At 39.5% G+C, this 17,249-nt stretch overlaps 1 protein-coding gene across 1 annotated transcript in view; it reads left to right on the top strand.

The window, feature by feature from the left end:
• Window positions 1-597: 597 nt before the first annotated feature.
• The window catches only part of prkcz (protein kinase C, zeta), a 144,171-nt gene continuing 127,519 nt past the window's right edge, over window positions 598-17,249 (top strand). The window contains exons 1-2 of the mRNA XM_022200530.2: window positions 598-823; window positions 16,958-17,079. Of these exons, the coding sequence (XP_022056222.1) occupies window positions 747-823; window positions 16,958-17,079 (199 nt within the window). The 5' untranslated portion in view covers window positions 598-746. The remainder of the gene's footprint in view (window positions 824-16,957; window positions 17,080-17,249) is intronic.

Raw genomic sequence — 17,249 nt, 5'->3', positions numbered from 1 at the left:
TTATGGTGGTCGACCTGTGACGAAATCAGTTTCCCCCCCCAAGTTTTCCTTCTGTCTTCCTGCGACAGCACTTACAGAACATTTTATGAATACATTTTTTTCTAACGCTTACAATACTTTTTATTTTCACCAGCTGTAATAGGGAATGATATCCATTTTCATGTGAAGCTGAAATATAACAGGGACCTATTATTAGGAGAGATAAAATGCACCACTATAATATAAACAGTGACGTACCATTAGTAAGCTCGTCCTCCTGACTACAGAGCAGCATCCCTCTGTGACTGTGAGTCTTCCTGTTGGGACAGCAGCACGGCAGGTGAATGTGGATCACCGTAACCATAGTGAGCGAATAAGAAACTCTGTCAAGTTTAACCTCACAACCCGGCTTTTAGAGGTTTTTATTTCAAAATAAAAGCACTGCTCTGCGCTTTAATCCATTTACAGGACGACTTTCACACATTTCGTTTTATTTTTAAACTGAATACCAGAAATAGATAATGTTATTTCCTGTACATTGACAAGTTCTTCGTCACCGAAGCTTTTAATGTTGCCGAAACCAAAAAAACTTCCAGTAGTTCCTCAAGTTGTCTACAGAGAGTACGGGACGAGAAGTTGCTGCTGCCCGGTGTCGTTCCTCCGCCGCTGTTATGTAACTTTTATCCTGCTCGGTGAACGGGTGGTACAGCTGGTTCGGGCCTGTCCAGTTAACGTTGGCCGAGTTTGGAGGTTAACCAAACTGCAGGATGCATATGCTGGCGTCAAACGGATCCATTGTGGAGTTGGGCTCGGAGTTGGTGAAAATTAAAACACACTACAGAGGGTAAGTCAGTGTCCGTGAATAGGAGGTATCCAGCCGGTAACGGTGAGGAGGGAAACACCTGTGGAATGGAGGCTTCACTCCTCTGCTCCATGTAGCCTCGTCAGTCAGTGACACAGCAGACCTGACCTTTAAAACAGCCCCAATAGAGGCTTTAACTGCTCTCCCACCCTCATAGGAACACACACTAAATCATTTACCTCACCTTGTTTTATTCTGTTTTAATAAATAAAAGTAACCTCAATGGCAGTTTGCCCTGAGATATACTTTAAAGATATGTAAATTTTATGCTAAGTGGTTAGTACCCATACTGTGACATGATTTTGTGTAAATTTAAAAATGCTGCCATGAAAATAAGTAAAGTTGCTATAGTTCTACATGTAATTTATCACTAAATACTTTCCTGTACTGTTTTATTTAAGCCCATGGCAGGTGTTATTGCTAGTTTTCCCTGAGAACTGGTTGACAGACACTGCTCCTCTGACAAAACTAGTCGAGAGCCTTCTTTTGACAAAGTTTTACTCACTGAAATACTGTATTTATTGAGTAAATTCTCGATCCGTAGTGACTTTCTTTTGTATCTCTCAGCGAACAAAGCTTGATGTAGTGATCCTCTGATGATGTGGCCACTTTTGTTCAGTCTGAGCCTGCTTAAGATGGACCTGATCTAGTTCTCACACTGTTTTACAGCTCCATGTACTGTCAATGAGAACCTGTGATTTGACTCTGAGAAAACGTCTTTGCTTGGTTATGAAATGTTAGTTGTCTTCCCCTGGCCTGCTGCAACCTGTGGTATATGTGATTGCAAATTTTTTTTTTTCTCATTGATGAAATTTAAAAGTGCAATTATGTTTGGCTGAGATGCAAAGCTAGCATCTTATCAAGCGTCAAACTCAAGGACAATAAGTTCCCTGAGTTTCTCTGTAAGGCAGCACTTCTTCCCAAACTTGGAGCAGTTGGACCACTGTGCAATGATGCGCAAAAAGTTCAAATACTGAGTAATAAAGTGGCTTATTGAAGGCCTTAATAATGATCATGTTTATGTCATGCCTCAGTTACAGTTTCTGTGTAATGGATAAACAGATTTTTAAAAACATGTTGCTATTAGTTTGACAGATATTGTGATATAAAATGCAATTTTAGTGAAATGGAAATTTTTGGTAATTTGTGACATATTTGACATTTAGCAAAAAAGTGCAGCTCCAGCAATTGGGATATTATACTTGGCCACATTGCGATTTGGATAATGTTTTGATTAATTGTTCAGCCCTGTAGTGTATCACTCAACATAACATTTACCTGATTGCTCTTCATGTGTATTTTTTATTCTTGCATTGACCAGCCCGACAAGCTTACGGCCTTAAATCAGTGCACCTCTCTGCAGCATATTGATGCTGTGTGAGTCTGCCTCATTTTTTTGACATAACTCGTGGCTATGTCATCTTTTACAGTAAGCTAAACTTGGTCCATTGTCCTTCAAAATTTCCTCAGTTCTAGTTTTATCTTACACCAATCTGGAAAATATAAACCGCCATACAAACGTTCGGGGCCACCCAGGCTATTTCATGTTGTCCATGAAAACTCACACTTTTATTCATGTGCTGACAAAATTGCACAAGGGTTTTCTAATCGTCAGTCTAATAAAAATAAGTCAGACACCTTAAAGTCAAATATTTGCAAACAGTCACCTTGTGCTGGTTCCTTGGTAACACACATTGAGTTGCGTGGTTTCCATCTTTCTGCAACTAACAATCCATCAAAAAGATTCCCATTCTCACTTCCTACAACACTACTTTAGGACTCAGTGGAGGTAACTGATGAACACTTGTTGAGAGCAAAGACGTCTAATAATAATGGTAACAATCATAATATCGCACAGGCAGTTAGATGTAGATTTTTAAAGCCACTGATGTTGAAAAGAAAATACAGGATTAGCAGTGCAGATTGTAGACACTACTTCATTCTGTAGAGGGAGTTAATCAGCAAAACCACAGTTATCCTTTGTTAACAGTTTGATACTTTCTCTACTAACCCTAGGGTGTATCCTCGAGTGTAAGGAACAAAAAGATCTGAGAAGTATCTTGAAGCCAAACCATTCAATCCTTTTTAAGCGATTAACAACATTTTAAACTGTATTAGGAAAGCAGTGAAGCGATGTTTACTGGAAAAGCTGCTGCTGCATCTTTGTACATGAAATAAACAGACATGTAGAGCTGATTACACGCCGCTGTAGGCGCGCATATAACAGCCATGGATTTGTAGTTGTTGCTGTCATACTGTTTTTCTACTGTGTAGGAACTCCTTTGGAAGACTCCATTGCAAACATTTGTAGTAGGTTATACGTACGTTTTACACATATGCACACTACTGAAAGGCATGCATGCAAATGCCTTTGAAGCATAGCTGCCGAATCACTTCATAATAACATTTTCATTAGCAATCTGTGGTCATTGGAAGGTTGATAAAGAGAAGAAAGGAAAAACAGGTTATTAAATGGAAAAAGGAAGACTACACACAAAAAATGTCTGTATCAATCTATAAATAATTTTTAAAAAACTGTCCTGATGCAGCAGTTCTAAACTGTCCCACTTCCAGCTCAATGTCTGTAGTCCCCAGGGCCCAACCAGACATGTCCTTAGGGAGTCATTTTTTTTTTCCTTTGGTACCGCTCTGAATTATTTTTTATAATTCTTAATTGCTAATGCTGTTTTTTTACCCTTTTGTTTATCTTCTTCATGATTCTTTCTCTTCTTTCTAAATACTTACAAATCCTTACATTCTCTCACACTACTCATGTGGATGGTAGAATAGGAAACCTAAATGTATCTGCATTTTTTTATTTATATGTACACTCCCATTCAAAAGTTTGGGCTCACCCAGGCGATTTCATGTTTTCCATGAAATCTCACACTTTTATTCATGTGCTAACATAACTGCACAAGGGTTTTCTAATCATCACTTAACCTTTCAACACCATTAGCTAACACAATGTAGCATTAGAACACAGGAGTGCTGGTTGCTGGAAATGTTCCTCTGTACCACTATGGAGATATTCCATTAAAAATCAACCTTTTCCAGCTAGAATAGTCATTTACCACATTACCAATGTCTGGACTATATTTCGGATTTATTTAGTTTTATCTTAATTGGAAAAATCTGCTTTTCTTTCAAAAAGGACATTTCTAAGTGACCCCAAACTTTTGAACGATAGTGTAATTGTTATTTCTTTTTTTCTTGACTTATGTTATTTTGTTAACAAAACAAAACAAATTTTCACTGTAGTAGCTAGTTTACACCCCACAGCAATAGCATGCATGAAATTCCATGTGCTCTTTATATGCTGAATCCAAGGAAAATTTGTAGACCATAAAGTCTTTCTTTCATGGCTCCAAGTCTCATCCTTTCAGACTGGGCTTGTTTATAGTGCTACCTTTGTCTGGCTTCCTTACCGTAGGATGCTCCTGCCAGTGCCTTGCATATTTGTGCTTATATGACAGTGATCTCTGAGAATTGCTCTTAGACATGAAGAATCCTGCAGCACAGCTACAAAGAGGAGCTGAATGTTCCTGGTTCACTGTCTGTGATTAGTTACTGGCTGTAACTAATCACTAAGTACAACAATCGATCAGTTTAACACACCAGATCCTCTATGACTGTCCAAACTCTATAAAACTTCTCTGTGCAACACAGTGGCCATTTGTAATATTGAGGTAATTCAACCATCCAGGTTTTAACCAGAAACTGATTCTGAGGAAGAATAATGAAACATGAAGCTCTCTGCAACCTGACATCAGTACACTGCAGTTCCATAGAGGAAATACTCAGTCGTCACACTGACTACATATTTTACTCATGTGTTTTATAAAAAAAACACAATAAGGACTCGTTAAACTGGTAAAAAAAAAAAAAGGATTTTATTTTTGAGGGGTAACTTTAAATGGCCATTGACTGTGTCCTCAAATTTCTCATTTTGTTTGACGATTGGCAAAGCACCAAAAGATGCTCTCTTTGTAATAGGATTCAAAAGTAACTCACTGTTAGTGAGTGCTTGTGGTCTTTGCTTCTGTGTAGGCTCCCTCTCAGTGAGCTGGTTGCTATTTTAACAGATGTCATTCGTCGATGGCACAGTAATGACAGTGAAAATCAGACCATTGGTGTAGAAACGGAAGCAGACTGGGGACAGCTGGCACAGAAGAAAGAAGGTGTGTGGGTCGGGTGGGAACACTCTGGCTTCAGTACACATAAAACGGAAGAAAACATAGTACATTCAAATACTGTGCTGTTAAGAGGAACACAAGTGATTTGGTTCAACATCTTAAACACAACTATCACACACTGGTTGCTAATGATACTCCATTTGCAAAAACTAATGACTTGGTAAGCAAGCTTATGCAAAGCGCTAAAGTGTTTCAGATTTCCTGAAGTAACTATCCATCCATCCATTATCTATACACCTCTTAATGCTCATTCGGGTCTTGGGGCTGGAGTCTATCCCAGCTGACCTTGGGTCACCCTGGACAGGTCAACAGTCTATCATAGGGCCACATATACAGACAAACAGTCACACTTACATTCCCACCTACAGACAGTTTAGAGTTACCAATTAACCTCAGCATATTTTTGGACTGTGGGAGGAAGCTGAAGAAGCTGGAGAAAACCCACGCATGCACAGGGAGAACATGCAAACTCCATGCAGAAAGATCCCGGGAAGGCCAGGATGCTTATCGGGGATCTTCTAGCTGCAAGGCAAAAGTGGTAACCACCAAGCCACTGGGCAGCCTCTGAAGTAATTGATAATGCAAGAAAAAATCTGGAGTTTAATCTTTTTTTTTTTACCAGTGAAAATGAAAAATGTGCCTCTCAGCGACACAGTTTGACAGAACTTGATAAAACAGGAGAAGGCTATATTCTAGATTTTGCTGTTAAAAGAAACAAAATACAAATCTTTGCTAAAAGCAAAGTTCTCTTTCTGATGATGTTTACTTTGTCAGTTCAAATATTGTGTGCACAGTCAACAGTCATGTTCTTTCTTTAACAACAAATCATATATTCTTTCTTTTGAAAGAGTCATTGGTGTTTGTGTCTTTATGTAATTATACTTGGTCTGAGGTTTTCTCAGATATAGTACCCTATTCTTGAAAAAAATGTTTTTCATGTTATTCCTGAATTTGAAATGGAATTCTATCACTTTAAACTCTACAGTGCTAACCTTGCTAAAGTGTCATGTTAGCTACGCAAAATTATTCCAAGTAGCATGGCACCTGACATAGAATTAGATGAGAATGTTTGGATTAGTGGTGGGATGAGATAAAAAATAAATTACATGCTTTGTAATTAATTAATCATGATTAATCACATTTTGTCAAATAGCAAATTTAACACAATAAGAAAACTTTTTCAAATAAAATTTTGGTTGATGGCTACGGCTGGACCCAAATATCCGAATATCTGAATATCCGGATATTCAGTCATTGTGGTGGTATCCGAATATTAATTTTGAGAGATGAACATTTGGATTCTGAATATCTTGAATGTTATTCATTTTCACCCTTTAATATATATACAGTGCCTTGTGAAAGTATTCAGCCCCCTTGAACTTTTCAACCTTTCGCCACATTTGAGGCTTCAAACATAAAGATATAAAATTCTAATTTTTTGTCAAGAATCAACAACAATTGGGACACAATCGTGAAGTGGAATGAAATTTATTGGATATTTTATACTTTTTTAACAAATAAAAAACTGAAAAGTGGGGTGTTCAATATTATTCGGCCCCTTTACTTTCAGTGCAGCAAACTCACTCCAGAAGTTCAGTGAGGATCTCTGAATGATCCAATGTTGTCCTAAATGACTGATGATGATAAATAGAATCCACCTGTGTGTAATCAAGTCTCCGTATAAATGCACCTGCTCTGTGATAGTCTCAGGGTTCTGTTTAAAGTGCAGAGAGCATCATGAAGACCAAGGAACACACCAGGCAGGTCCGAGATACGGTTGTGGAGAAGTTTAAAGCCGGATTTGGATACAAAAAGATTTCCCAAGCTTTAAACATCTCAAAGAGCACTGTGCAAGCAATCATATTGAAATGGAAGGAGTATCAGACCACTGCAAATCTACCAAGACCCGGCCGTCCCTCTAAACTTTCACCTCCAACAAGGAGAAGACTGATCAGAGATGCAGCCAAGAGGCCCATGATCACTCTGGATGAACTGCAGAGATCTACAGCTGAGATGGGAGAGTCTGTCCATAGGACAACAATCAGTTATACACTGCACAAATCTGGCCTTTATGGAAGAGTGGCAAGAAGAAAGCCATTTCTCAAAGATATCCATAAAAAGTCTCGTTTAAAGTTTGCCACAAGCCACCTGGGAGACACACCAAACATGTGGAAGAAGGTGCTCTGGTCAGATGAAACCAAAATCGAACTTTTTGGCCACAATGCAAAACGATATGTTTAGCGTAAAAGCAACACAGCTCATCACCCTGAACACACCATCCCCACTGTCAAACATGGTGGTGGCATCCTCATGGTTTGGGTCTGCTTTTCTTCAGCAGGGACAGGGAAGATGGTTAAAATTGATGGGAAGATGAATGGAGCCAAATACAGGAGCATTCTGGAAGAAAACCTGTTGGAGTCTGCAAAAGACCTGAGACTGGGACGGAGATTTATCTTCCAACAGGACAATGATCCAAAACATAAAGCCAAATCTACAATGGAATGGTTCACAAATAAACGTATCCAGGTGTTAGAATGGCCAAGTCAAAGTCCAGACCTGAATCCAATCCAGAATCTGTGGGCAGAGCTGAAGACTGCTGTTCACAAACGCTCTCCATCCAACCTCACTGAGCTCGAGCTGTTTTGCAAGGAAGAATGGGCAAGAATTTCAGTCTCTCGATGTGCAAAACTGATAGAGACATACCCCAAGCGACTTGCAGCTGTAATTGCAGCAAAAGGTGGCGCTACAAAGTATTAATGCAAGGGGGCCGAATAATATTGCAGGCCCCACTTTTCAGGTTTTTATTTGTTAAAAAAGTTTGAAATATCGAATATTCGGATACCAAATTAATATCCGGATAGTGCCGTCGCGAACGAATATTCGGGATATTCGGGTCCAGCCCTAATATATATACACACATATATATATATATATATTTTTTTTTCTTTGTGTGTGTGTGTGTATATATATGTATGTATGTGTGTATGTATGCATGTATGTAATAATATGTAGTGAATGGGAAATTTTGCAGTGAAAAATTGACAAATGTGTTTGTGTACTGCAATTATTTGTTATTTATGTGCTGAGATAGAGAAAGGATACAATACAGTTCTATTTGTGATAAGGTGATGATAGTGGTCTGCTACTTTGTCAGTGGGGCTGTGACTTGTGACCTGTAAATTCACTACATGACCTATCCTTCAAACTACTTAGAGGACACTGCCATGTCAGTAAGTGCATAAATGAATGATGATGGAGGCCATGGATCCATTCTGGATTAACTATACCAGGGTCCACAGTGGACGGAGCCTGGCATACACTGGCATTTCAGCATTAAGAGATCAGAAAAGGCTGAACAGTCGAAAAGAAGCCTGAGAATAAAAAAGGCACTTTGTTCAATGGTTTATTAATCCAGTTGGCATGCTTAAGACCACTTAAAGCTTGAATTTACATTGTGATGAGTTGTGCTTTGTTGTTTTATATTTCAAAGAGAAAAAGCTTTCAGATGCCAGAGTGAAAAGTTTTTGGTGTATACACCATATAAACTGCTGTTGGACTTGGAACTCTGGATTTTTCCTTGACAGGACAAATAACTGTATTGTTGATTTGTTGTTTTGAATGTTAGAGAAGCACTACTTCTTCAGTAGAAGTGTATTAATGTTTAACTTTCTCAAAACCCAAACTTGATCTGGATTGCTTCCCAGCTCTCAAATTGGCAATGCCGTCAAATGTGTTTTTGAGAGGGAGTGTGGATATGCAGGTGCTGGGCATGATTTTACCCCATTAAGCTCCAGTCATGCCTGCCAGTTTCTAGACACACTGGATGCAGATGAACTGGTGAAATGGTCATTTACACCCAAAAGCTTGAGTGAAGATTGGCCCATGCAGTTTAGCATTTACCTGGATAAGAGATGGCAGCAAGATGTGCTATGGGAAGAAAGCAAGATGGGAGATGCAGTGTGATGCTTTAGGCTATTCTCTGCTGGTAAACACTGGATTCTGGTCTTAACATGGATGTTACTTTGAAACATAGCACATACTGAGTGTGGTAGATCTTGCTGGCACCATCCTTGACTCCTCCTAATTCGCACCCAATCCAAGCATGAGCACTGATGTGGAGAGTGAGAGGAGCTGAAGCAGACCAGGCAAATGTCTCCGGGCCATGGACACTCTCATGCAGAAACACAGGATACAGTATGTGGACTAAGCAGACAGAATCATTGTATTTATTATTATGAATTCAGAATAAGACTTCCTCACTTCGGTGTGCCCTGTGACCCAAGCAATTAGCTTTTAAATCTATCTATGTAGTCACACTGTCTGAACAAAAAATCTGCAGCATGAGTTCCACTTAGAGCATTTTAGCAGTGCATCAGCTGTTGCATGCTAGCAGGATTAGCCTTGTAAAAACTGCCATTACACCAGTGGTGTGTAGTGGCTACTCCATGCTACTACAACTTCCACATTCATCATGCAATCCACACCCACCCAAATAGAAAATTGTCCCACACAATCATTTGAAAAGGAGTGGCTACAATTCAGTAAATACATTTTTCTTAGAGATGACGCCACGTGGTCCGGTGACATTTGTCTATAAAAGTAATTATGACTGTTGTGTTATAGCAAGTTTATGTGTACAGCAAGCCAATGCACATGCTCTCTGTTGAATTACAATGACACTACCTTGCATGTTCACTGAGCCCAAAATTATAGAACATCTGGAGACTTTATGGAGAAAACTTGGGGATTTTTTCAGTGTATGCAAGAGAGAGAAATAGATAGACAAACAGAAAAGCTTAAATATGTACTTTGAGGCAGTAAAGTATATACAGTACTGTTCAAAAGTGTAGGTTCACTTAGAAATGTTCTTATTTTTGAAAGAAAAACACTTTTTTCAACAAAGATAACATTACATTAATAAGAAATACAGTCTAAACATTGTTAATGTGGTAAATGACTATTCTAGCTGGAAACTGCTGAGTTTTAATGGAATATCTCCATAGAGGTACAGAGGAACATTTCCATTAACCATCACTCCTGTGTTCTAATGCTACATTGCGTTAGCTAATGGTGTTGAAAGGCTCATTGATGATTAGAAAACCCTTGTACAGTTATGTTAGCACATGAATAAAAGTGTGAGATTTCATGAAAAACATGAAATTGTCTGGATGAGCCCAAACTTTTGAATGGGAGTGTACATATATAAAAAAATGCAGATACATTTAGGTTTCCTATTCTACCATCCACATGAGTAGTGTGAGAGAATGTAAGGATTGTAAGGATTTAGAAAGAAGAGAAAGAAACATGAAGAAGATGAACAAAAGCATTAGCAACTAGAAAAGCACTCGGAGAGCGCATACCTTGGCCATCCCGTTTGTCTGTCTGTCCATCTGTGTGTCCGTGTGTGTGTGTCTGTCTGTCTGTCTGTTAACAGCATAACTCAAAAAGTCATGGACAGATTTTCACCAAATTTTTACAGGATGTCCAGAAGAGCACGAGTAAGAATCGGTTAGATTTTGGAGGTGATCCGAATCACCGTCTGGATCCAGGAATTTTTTGAAGGTCGAAGGACAATTGAGAAATGGCCACCTGGCGACAAATGAACAAAGATCGGCATGTTGCCCAGTTATGCTCTTGAAATGGCCACCTGGCGGCCGCTGGCGGCCTTGCGGCCGCCTGGCCACCTGGCGGCCATTTCTCAATTGCCCTTCGACCTTCAATAAATTCCTGGATCCAGACGGTGATTTGGATCACCTCCAAAATCTAATCGATTCTTACTCGTGCTCTTCCGGACATCCTGTAAAAATTTGGTGAAAATCCGTCCATGACTTTTTGAGTTATGCTGTTAACAGACAGACAGACAGACACACACACACACACACACACACAGACGGACAGACAGACAAACAAACTCCGGTGATTACATAACCTCCTGGTAATTAGGAATTATAAAAAATAATAATTCAGAGCAGTAGCAAAGGAATAAAAATGACTCCCTAGGGACATGTCTGGTTGGGCCCTGGGGACTACAGACATTGAGCTGGAAGTGGGACAGTTTAGAACTGCTGCATCAGGACAGTTTTTTAAATTATTTATAGATTGATACAGACATTTTGCGTTTAGTCTTCCGTTTCCATTTAATAACCTGTTTTTCCTTTCTTCTCTTTATCAACCTTCCAATGACCACAGATTGCTAATGAAAATGTTATTATGAAGTGATTTGGCAGCTATGCTTCAAAGGCATTTGCATGCATGCCTTTCAGTAGTGTGCATATATGTAAAACGTACGTATAACCTACTACAAATGTTTGCAATGGAGTCTTCCAAAGGAGTTCCTACACAGTAGAAAAACAGTATGACAACAACAACTACAAATCCATGGCTGTTATATGCGCGCCTACAGCGGCGTGTAATCAGCTCTACATGTCTATGTTTATTTCATGTACAAAGATGCAGCAGCAGCTTTTCCAGTAAACATCGCTTCACTGCTTTCCTAATACAGTTTAAAATGTTGTTAATCGCTTAAAAAGGATTGAATGGTTTGGCTTCAAGATACTTCTCAGATCTTTTTGTTCCTTACACTCGGGGATACACCCTAGGGTTAGTAGAGAAAGTATCAAACTGTTAACAAAGGATAACTGTGGTTTTGCTGTTTAATTCCCTCTACAGAATGAAGTAGTGTCTACAATCTGCACTGCTAATCCTGTATTTTCTTTTCAACATCAGTGGCTTTAAAAATCTACATCTAACTGCCTGTGCGATATTATGATTGTTACCATTATTATTAGACGTCTTTGGTCTCAACAAGTGTTCATCAGTTACCTCCACTGAGTCCTAAAGTAGTGTTGTTGGAAGTGAGAATGGGAATCTTTTTGATGGGTTGTTAGTTGCAGAAAGATGGAAACCACGCAACTCAATGTGTGTTACCAAGGAACCAGCACAAGGTGACTGTTTGCAAATATTTGACTTTAAGGTGTCTGACTTATTTTTATTAGACAGAACAAAGATCGGCATGTTGCACAGTTATGCTCTTGTACGTGACCAATCCCTTAATGTGAAGAGCATTTCTGAGTATGTGCACTCAGCAAACAGTGCAAAGGTTGGCCAAGGAACTGCCTGTAATCAGAGTCTGAGATTTCAAATCACTTCTCAAGACTCACCTGTTCAGAACTGCTTTTAATACATAATACTAACTTAATTTTTTTGATGTCTTTTATGACTTGTTTTATGATGCTCCTCTATTTTAATGTTTGCTGATTTTATATGTAACAATGTAAAGTGTCTTTGAGTGTTCTGAAAAAAACAAATAAAATTTGTTTTTCTTTTATTACTATCATGCCAATTAAGGTATTACAATGGTGATTTAGTTTATTGTCCCCTGATAAAAGTATTGATATATTTCTGTATTTGCAGTCTTACTACTACTTACTTCTAATGGGAGGTGGTTGCAGGTAAATGCAATGTGTTTGTCAGTCAGCTCAGCACTCATTGCCATTGTCATCAAAAATCTATCTACAACATAAGACAATGGTCATTCTTGTCATTTTTTGAGAACAGATGATTTTGAAATATTGCAAGGAGTTATGGAACAATTAGGAGAATCCACAGTGAGCTGTTAGATGAAGAGCTGTAGGTGTTGCTTCTCAGCAAGGTCCCCAGCTTCTTTCACTGTGCCCTGTTGTTCCGACTCATGCAGCATACAGCAGGTCATGGTTACTTAAAATAATTGAAAATGACAAATATTGCCTGACTTCTTTGTTAAAATGGTGGATTATTAGTCCACCAAGGAACGCGGCAGAGTTATGTGACAATCGGTGTAAGCTTGTCTGTCTGTCTGCAACATTACTGGTAAACAGAATAACAGATTTGGATAAAATTTTCAGAGAAGGTCAAAAATGATACAAGGACCACCTTATTAGAATTTGGCAGTGATGCGGCTTACAGTCTAGCGTCACAGGGACACTGTAACTATGACAACAAGTGAACACTACATCAGCTACACATTTAGGCCACATGATTCAGTATCCGTACATAATGTACACACGCATAACAATTCAGGTTCAGATTCAGAAAACTTTATTTGTCCCCAGGGGCAATTAAAAGGCACGTAGAGCAGTCAGTGCAACAATGACATAAGAAATAGGGATAAATATATGTACAAATCTAGAGCAAGTGATAATAACAATAAAATGTAAAAAGAGAGAGCGCCTGTGATCAACGTAAGCTAATTTTTAATTAAAGATTTCATCCATCAGAAATGATGCAAAGACTGAGCAGCCTCTAAGTGCTTGTCTTGTTCCGTATAGACCAACCACGTCTGAAAACAGTACCCACCCGACCCCCTCAAACTCAGCTGATTTTGTATGTACATTAAGGTTTGTATATTTAATGATAATTAATTCTTTTTTTTAAACGAAAGATTCTGTAGCCAGATGAGAGGGCACAGAAAGTGTAGCTGATAAAAAAAAGAAAACAAGAAACAAAAAAGATAAAATTGTGTCATAGTGAGTGGTTTGAGTTTCTGGGGTGAAATACAATAAAGAGAAGAATTCGGTGTATTGTGGGAATCAAGCAAAATGTGGTGTTGCACAATATGACAGCGTGTAACACAAAGTTGGAAACTCTTAGTGTGGAAAAGCAGCTGCTCTTCCTGTGAGCTTACAGTGTCATCAGGACACCAACAAGTGGGAAAGCAGAGCTGTGTGTAAGGTCAACATTGCATAACAAATTGCAGACACAATTTAGTGAAATAATTTTGGAAATTATACTCCAGAAAAGTTTTTCATATTAACAGCTGGATTAAATGTCAAGAAACCTAATAAACATGATAGGATTACTGACTGATAAAGTGTTAAAGTAAATACTGAATATCATCAGCAACACTTAGAGACATATTTTTCACAGCACAGTTAACTCAACCAGATCTAATGTGATTACAAGGCAGTGACTAGTACACTGACTCACTAATATATAGACACAAACCTGTGACTTTGTGTGTGGTGTTCGAGTGTGACATCATTCTACATTGACTTGTGTGGGTGTTGACTGTGTGGAGCAATGCCTGCTGGGAAGCAAGCTGTCTCTGCTCCACCTTGTCAGAGTCCAACAAACACTCGCCATAAACACTTGGCCACACACACCCAGAAACCTGTCAGACACACACACAAGGGACCACTCACCGCAGTTCCTGCCCATACACATTCAGAAGCACGTTTTACAGTAAAACACACACACACACACACACACACACACACACACACACACACACACACACACACACACACACACACACACACACACACACACACACACACGTTTGTACTTCTATCTTAGTGAGGACATCCATAGGCGTAATGCATTTCCTAGAGCCTTACCCTAACCTTAACCATCACAACTGATTGCCTAAACTTAATCCTTACCCTAACCCTAACCAAACCTCAATTCATACCTGTTCTCTAAAAACAAGTCTTCACCCTCAAACATGGCGGTTTCAAAGTGAGGACCGGCCAAAATGTCCTCACTTTGTAAAAATGTCCTCACTTTGATAGTTAAATGCAGAAAATGGTACTCACCATGTAGCAAGTACAAGAACACACACACACACACACACACACACACACACACACACACACACACACACACACATTGCTCACTACTAGCTGTGTGTTTGGCCCTATCTACATTCAGTCCTTGATTCTGAGCTGCTTCAGTGTTGAATGTGAATACATTTTGCCCATTGTGTATGTTCAGGCAGCGACAGATCAGTGAGGGTGGATGTTGAAACTGAACATGCATACCCTTATTTAAAAGAGTTGTGAACTGATAAGGGTATGTGAAGGCCAGTACTGACATGAAATTCAGTGCCTATGTTTTATTTAGGGCCACTGGTTTCAATCACTCACTGCCCAATGTGCCACGTTTACAGCTTCAGTGCTCAAATTAGTCCAAAATCTCTGCTCATGATGTTTCGTTTCCCATTTACAAACTTTTACTTGTTCGAGTAAATGTAGTTTTTCAGTATTTCCCCACAATGTAGGATTTTTCTTTTTGTTCAGCCACAGAACAACGAGCACTTATCTGAAATCCTTAGCTCATAGTTCCTCCAGTTCTGACTGAACCAATCTCGATTTCTCTTTGGTGGGTATTAAACCTCAACACTTGGTTGGAGTCCAGTTGAAATTTGTTGTCCCTCCTGGATAACCCTGACCACCCACTTCACCGGCAGGCAGCAGAGCAGCTTTTGCAACGGGCTGGTACACATGACCACACATGGCAATCAGCATGACTGGTTCACATACTGTAAGGACAGTGAGTCTGTGGTACCTTATTTGACAGAAATCTGTGGATTTTTGTTATTCCTCTCCATTTGATAAACCAAAATGTACGCCGATCAGGCATAACATTATGACCACCTGCCTAGTATTGTGTTGATCACCTTTATGCTGCTAAAACTCCTCTGACCCAGTGGGGCATGGACACAGGACTGGGATGGTGGCAGTGAATGCTGTGGGTCCTGTGGGTTGCAGAGTGAGATATACCTGATCAGGCTTTTGCTGGAACATCCCACAGATGCTCAATAAGATTTGGATGTTGGAAGTATAACCTTGGTGAACACCTTAACTCTGTCGTGTTCCCTGGGCCACTCTTGAGTAGTTTTTATGGGGTTTTAGGGTGCATTGTCCTGCTGAGGGCGGCAACTGGCATCAAGGACTGCTGTTGTCATGGAGGGGCGATGTTTAGGTGGTGGTACATGCCAAACATTGACATAAATGTCAGGACTCAAGATTTCCCAGAAGAACGTTGCATTATAACAAGATGATCGGTGTTATTCACTTCACCTGTCAGTGGTCATAATGTTGTGACTGATTGGTGCACATTGTGCTTAATGAAAGAAACCATAATAAACAAAACTCGTGCCAAACATATGTAGGAAGCACCCTGTTTCAGCTTTGTAACCAAAATATAATAATACATTATGCATAGCATGGTCTGCTGTTATTACTGCTGTTAGCACCTCTATAACTACAATTGGTGGACCGCTCTAGGGTTTTTAAAAGTTCTAACAACTTTTGCAATTCTATGTATCGTCTTCATGTTTTATTCTGTTACAGCAGAAGATCAAATCTAGCTGTGTGATTGTAGTCCAGTATAACATTAGTGGGATCACAGCAGGTTAAAATAGGGAATAGGATTCAAATTAAAGCAACAGAGGTCAAAATGTCCTTATTGATGTACGGGCCAATCCCCCAAAACTCTGGATTCTACACTTCCCATAATTCAACTCGATAACATCTCCTTTTAGATTCTCCCTTTAATGAAACCATTTGACATTCTAAGACTTTCTGCTATGCATCTGAAAGCAAAAAGATCATGAGCATTCACAGATAAAACAAATAATGTTTGTTTTCTTGTTGAAGCAATAGTTCTGTCATTCTCTCTCATAGCCCTTATAACTGTTGAACTGACTTTCAAGTCCAAAATCAGTGGAGTACCTGTTTCATTTTGTCTGTTTGTGAAATTCTGGATTACACAGTTTAACACCTGCAGCATCTATTCTGAATGCGCCAGTGAACTTCAGTACAAGCTGGTGCACAGCTGTGACAGGCCGGAGTCAACAGTAAATATTGCACAGAAGACTGCAGCCAGCGGGTCATTAACTCTGTTGCAGACCGAGCCAACATTTCTCTCCACCCCTTTGTCTTTCAGACCTGTTTGTACGTCCTAGTACTTTGTAATCACAATGAAAGATAAGAGTGATTTCAATTGCTATTTTGCAACCTACAATTTAAGACCATTGGAAAATTTTACTTTGAATTCTTCATTTTGTTGGTTAAGTTGTTGGGACCCCCTGATAGATATCTGCTTCACTTAGACAAAGTGGCTCAATCTTGACATTTTCTGTGTATTTGTGTGCTTTCAGGGACATGCTGATCACTGACTTGGCTGCCACAGTAACCTTTGTGGAGCTGTGTGAGGAGGTGAAAACAATGTGCAGTGTTGCCAGGCAGCAGCCCATCACCCTCAAATGGATTGATGATGAAGGTGGGTGTGCCTTACAGTCACTGTGTACCAGTGTGCATGCTCTGTCTTGTCCTGATGCCACCTGCTGTGTCCTGTTTCTCTCTCTCTCTCTAAACCCTGGCTCAGAGATGCAGTCAAGTGTCCAGATAGCCCATTTCCTGGGCTCCTGGCCAGTCCAAAAGTCATCACTG

Source organism: Acanthochromis polyacanthus, chromosome 6 (assembly GCF_021347895.1).
Source record: "Acanthochromis polyacanthus isolate Apoly-LR-REF ecotype Palm Island chromosome 6, KAUST_Apoly_ChrSc, whole genome shotgun sequence".
NCBI lineage: Eukaryota > Metazoa > Chordata > Actinopteri > Pomacentridae > Acanthochromis > Acanthochromis polyacanthus.
This window is presented reverse-complemented; position numbering and strand designations above follow the sequence as displayed.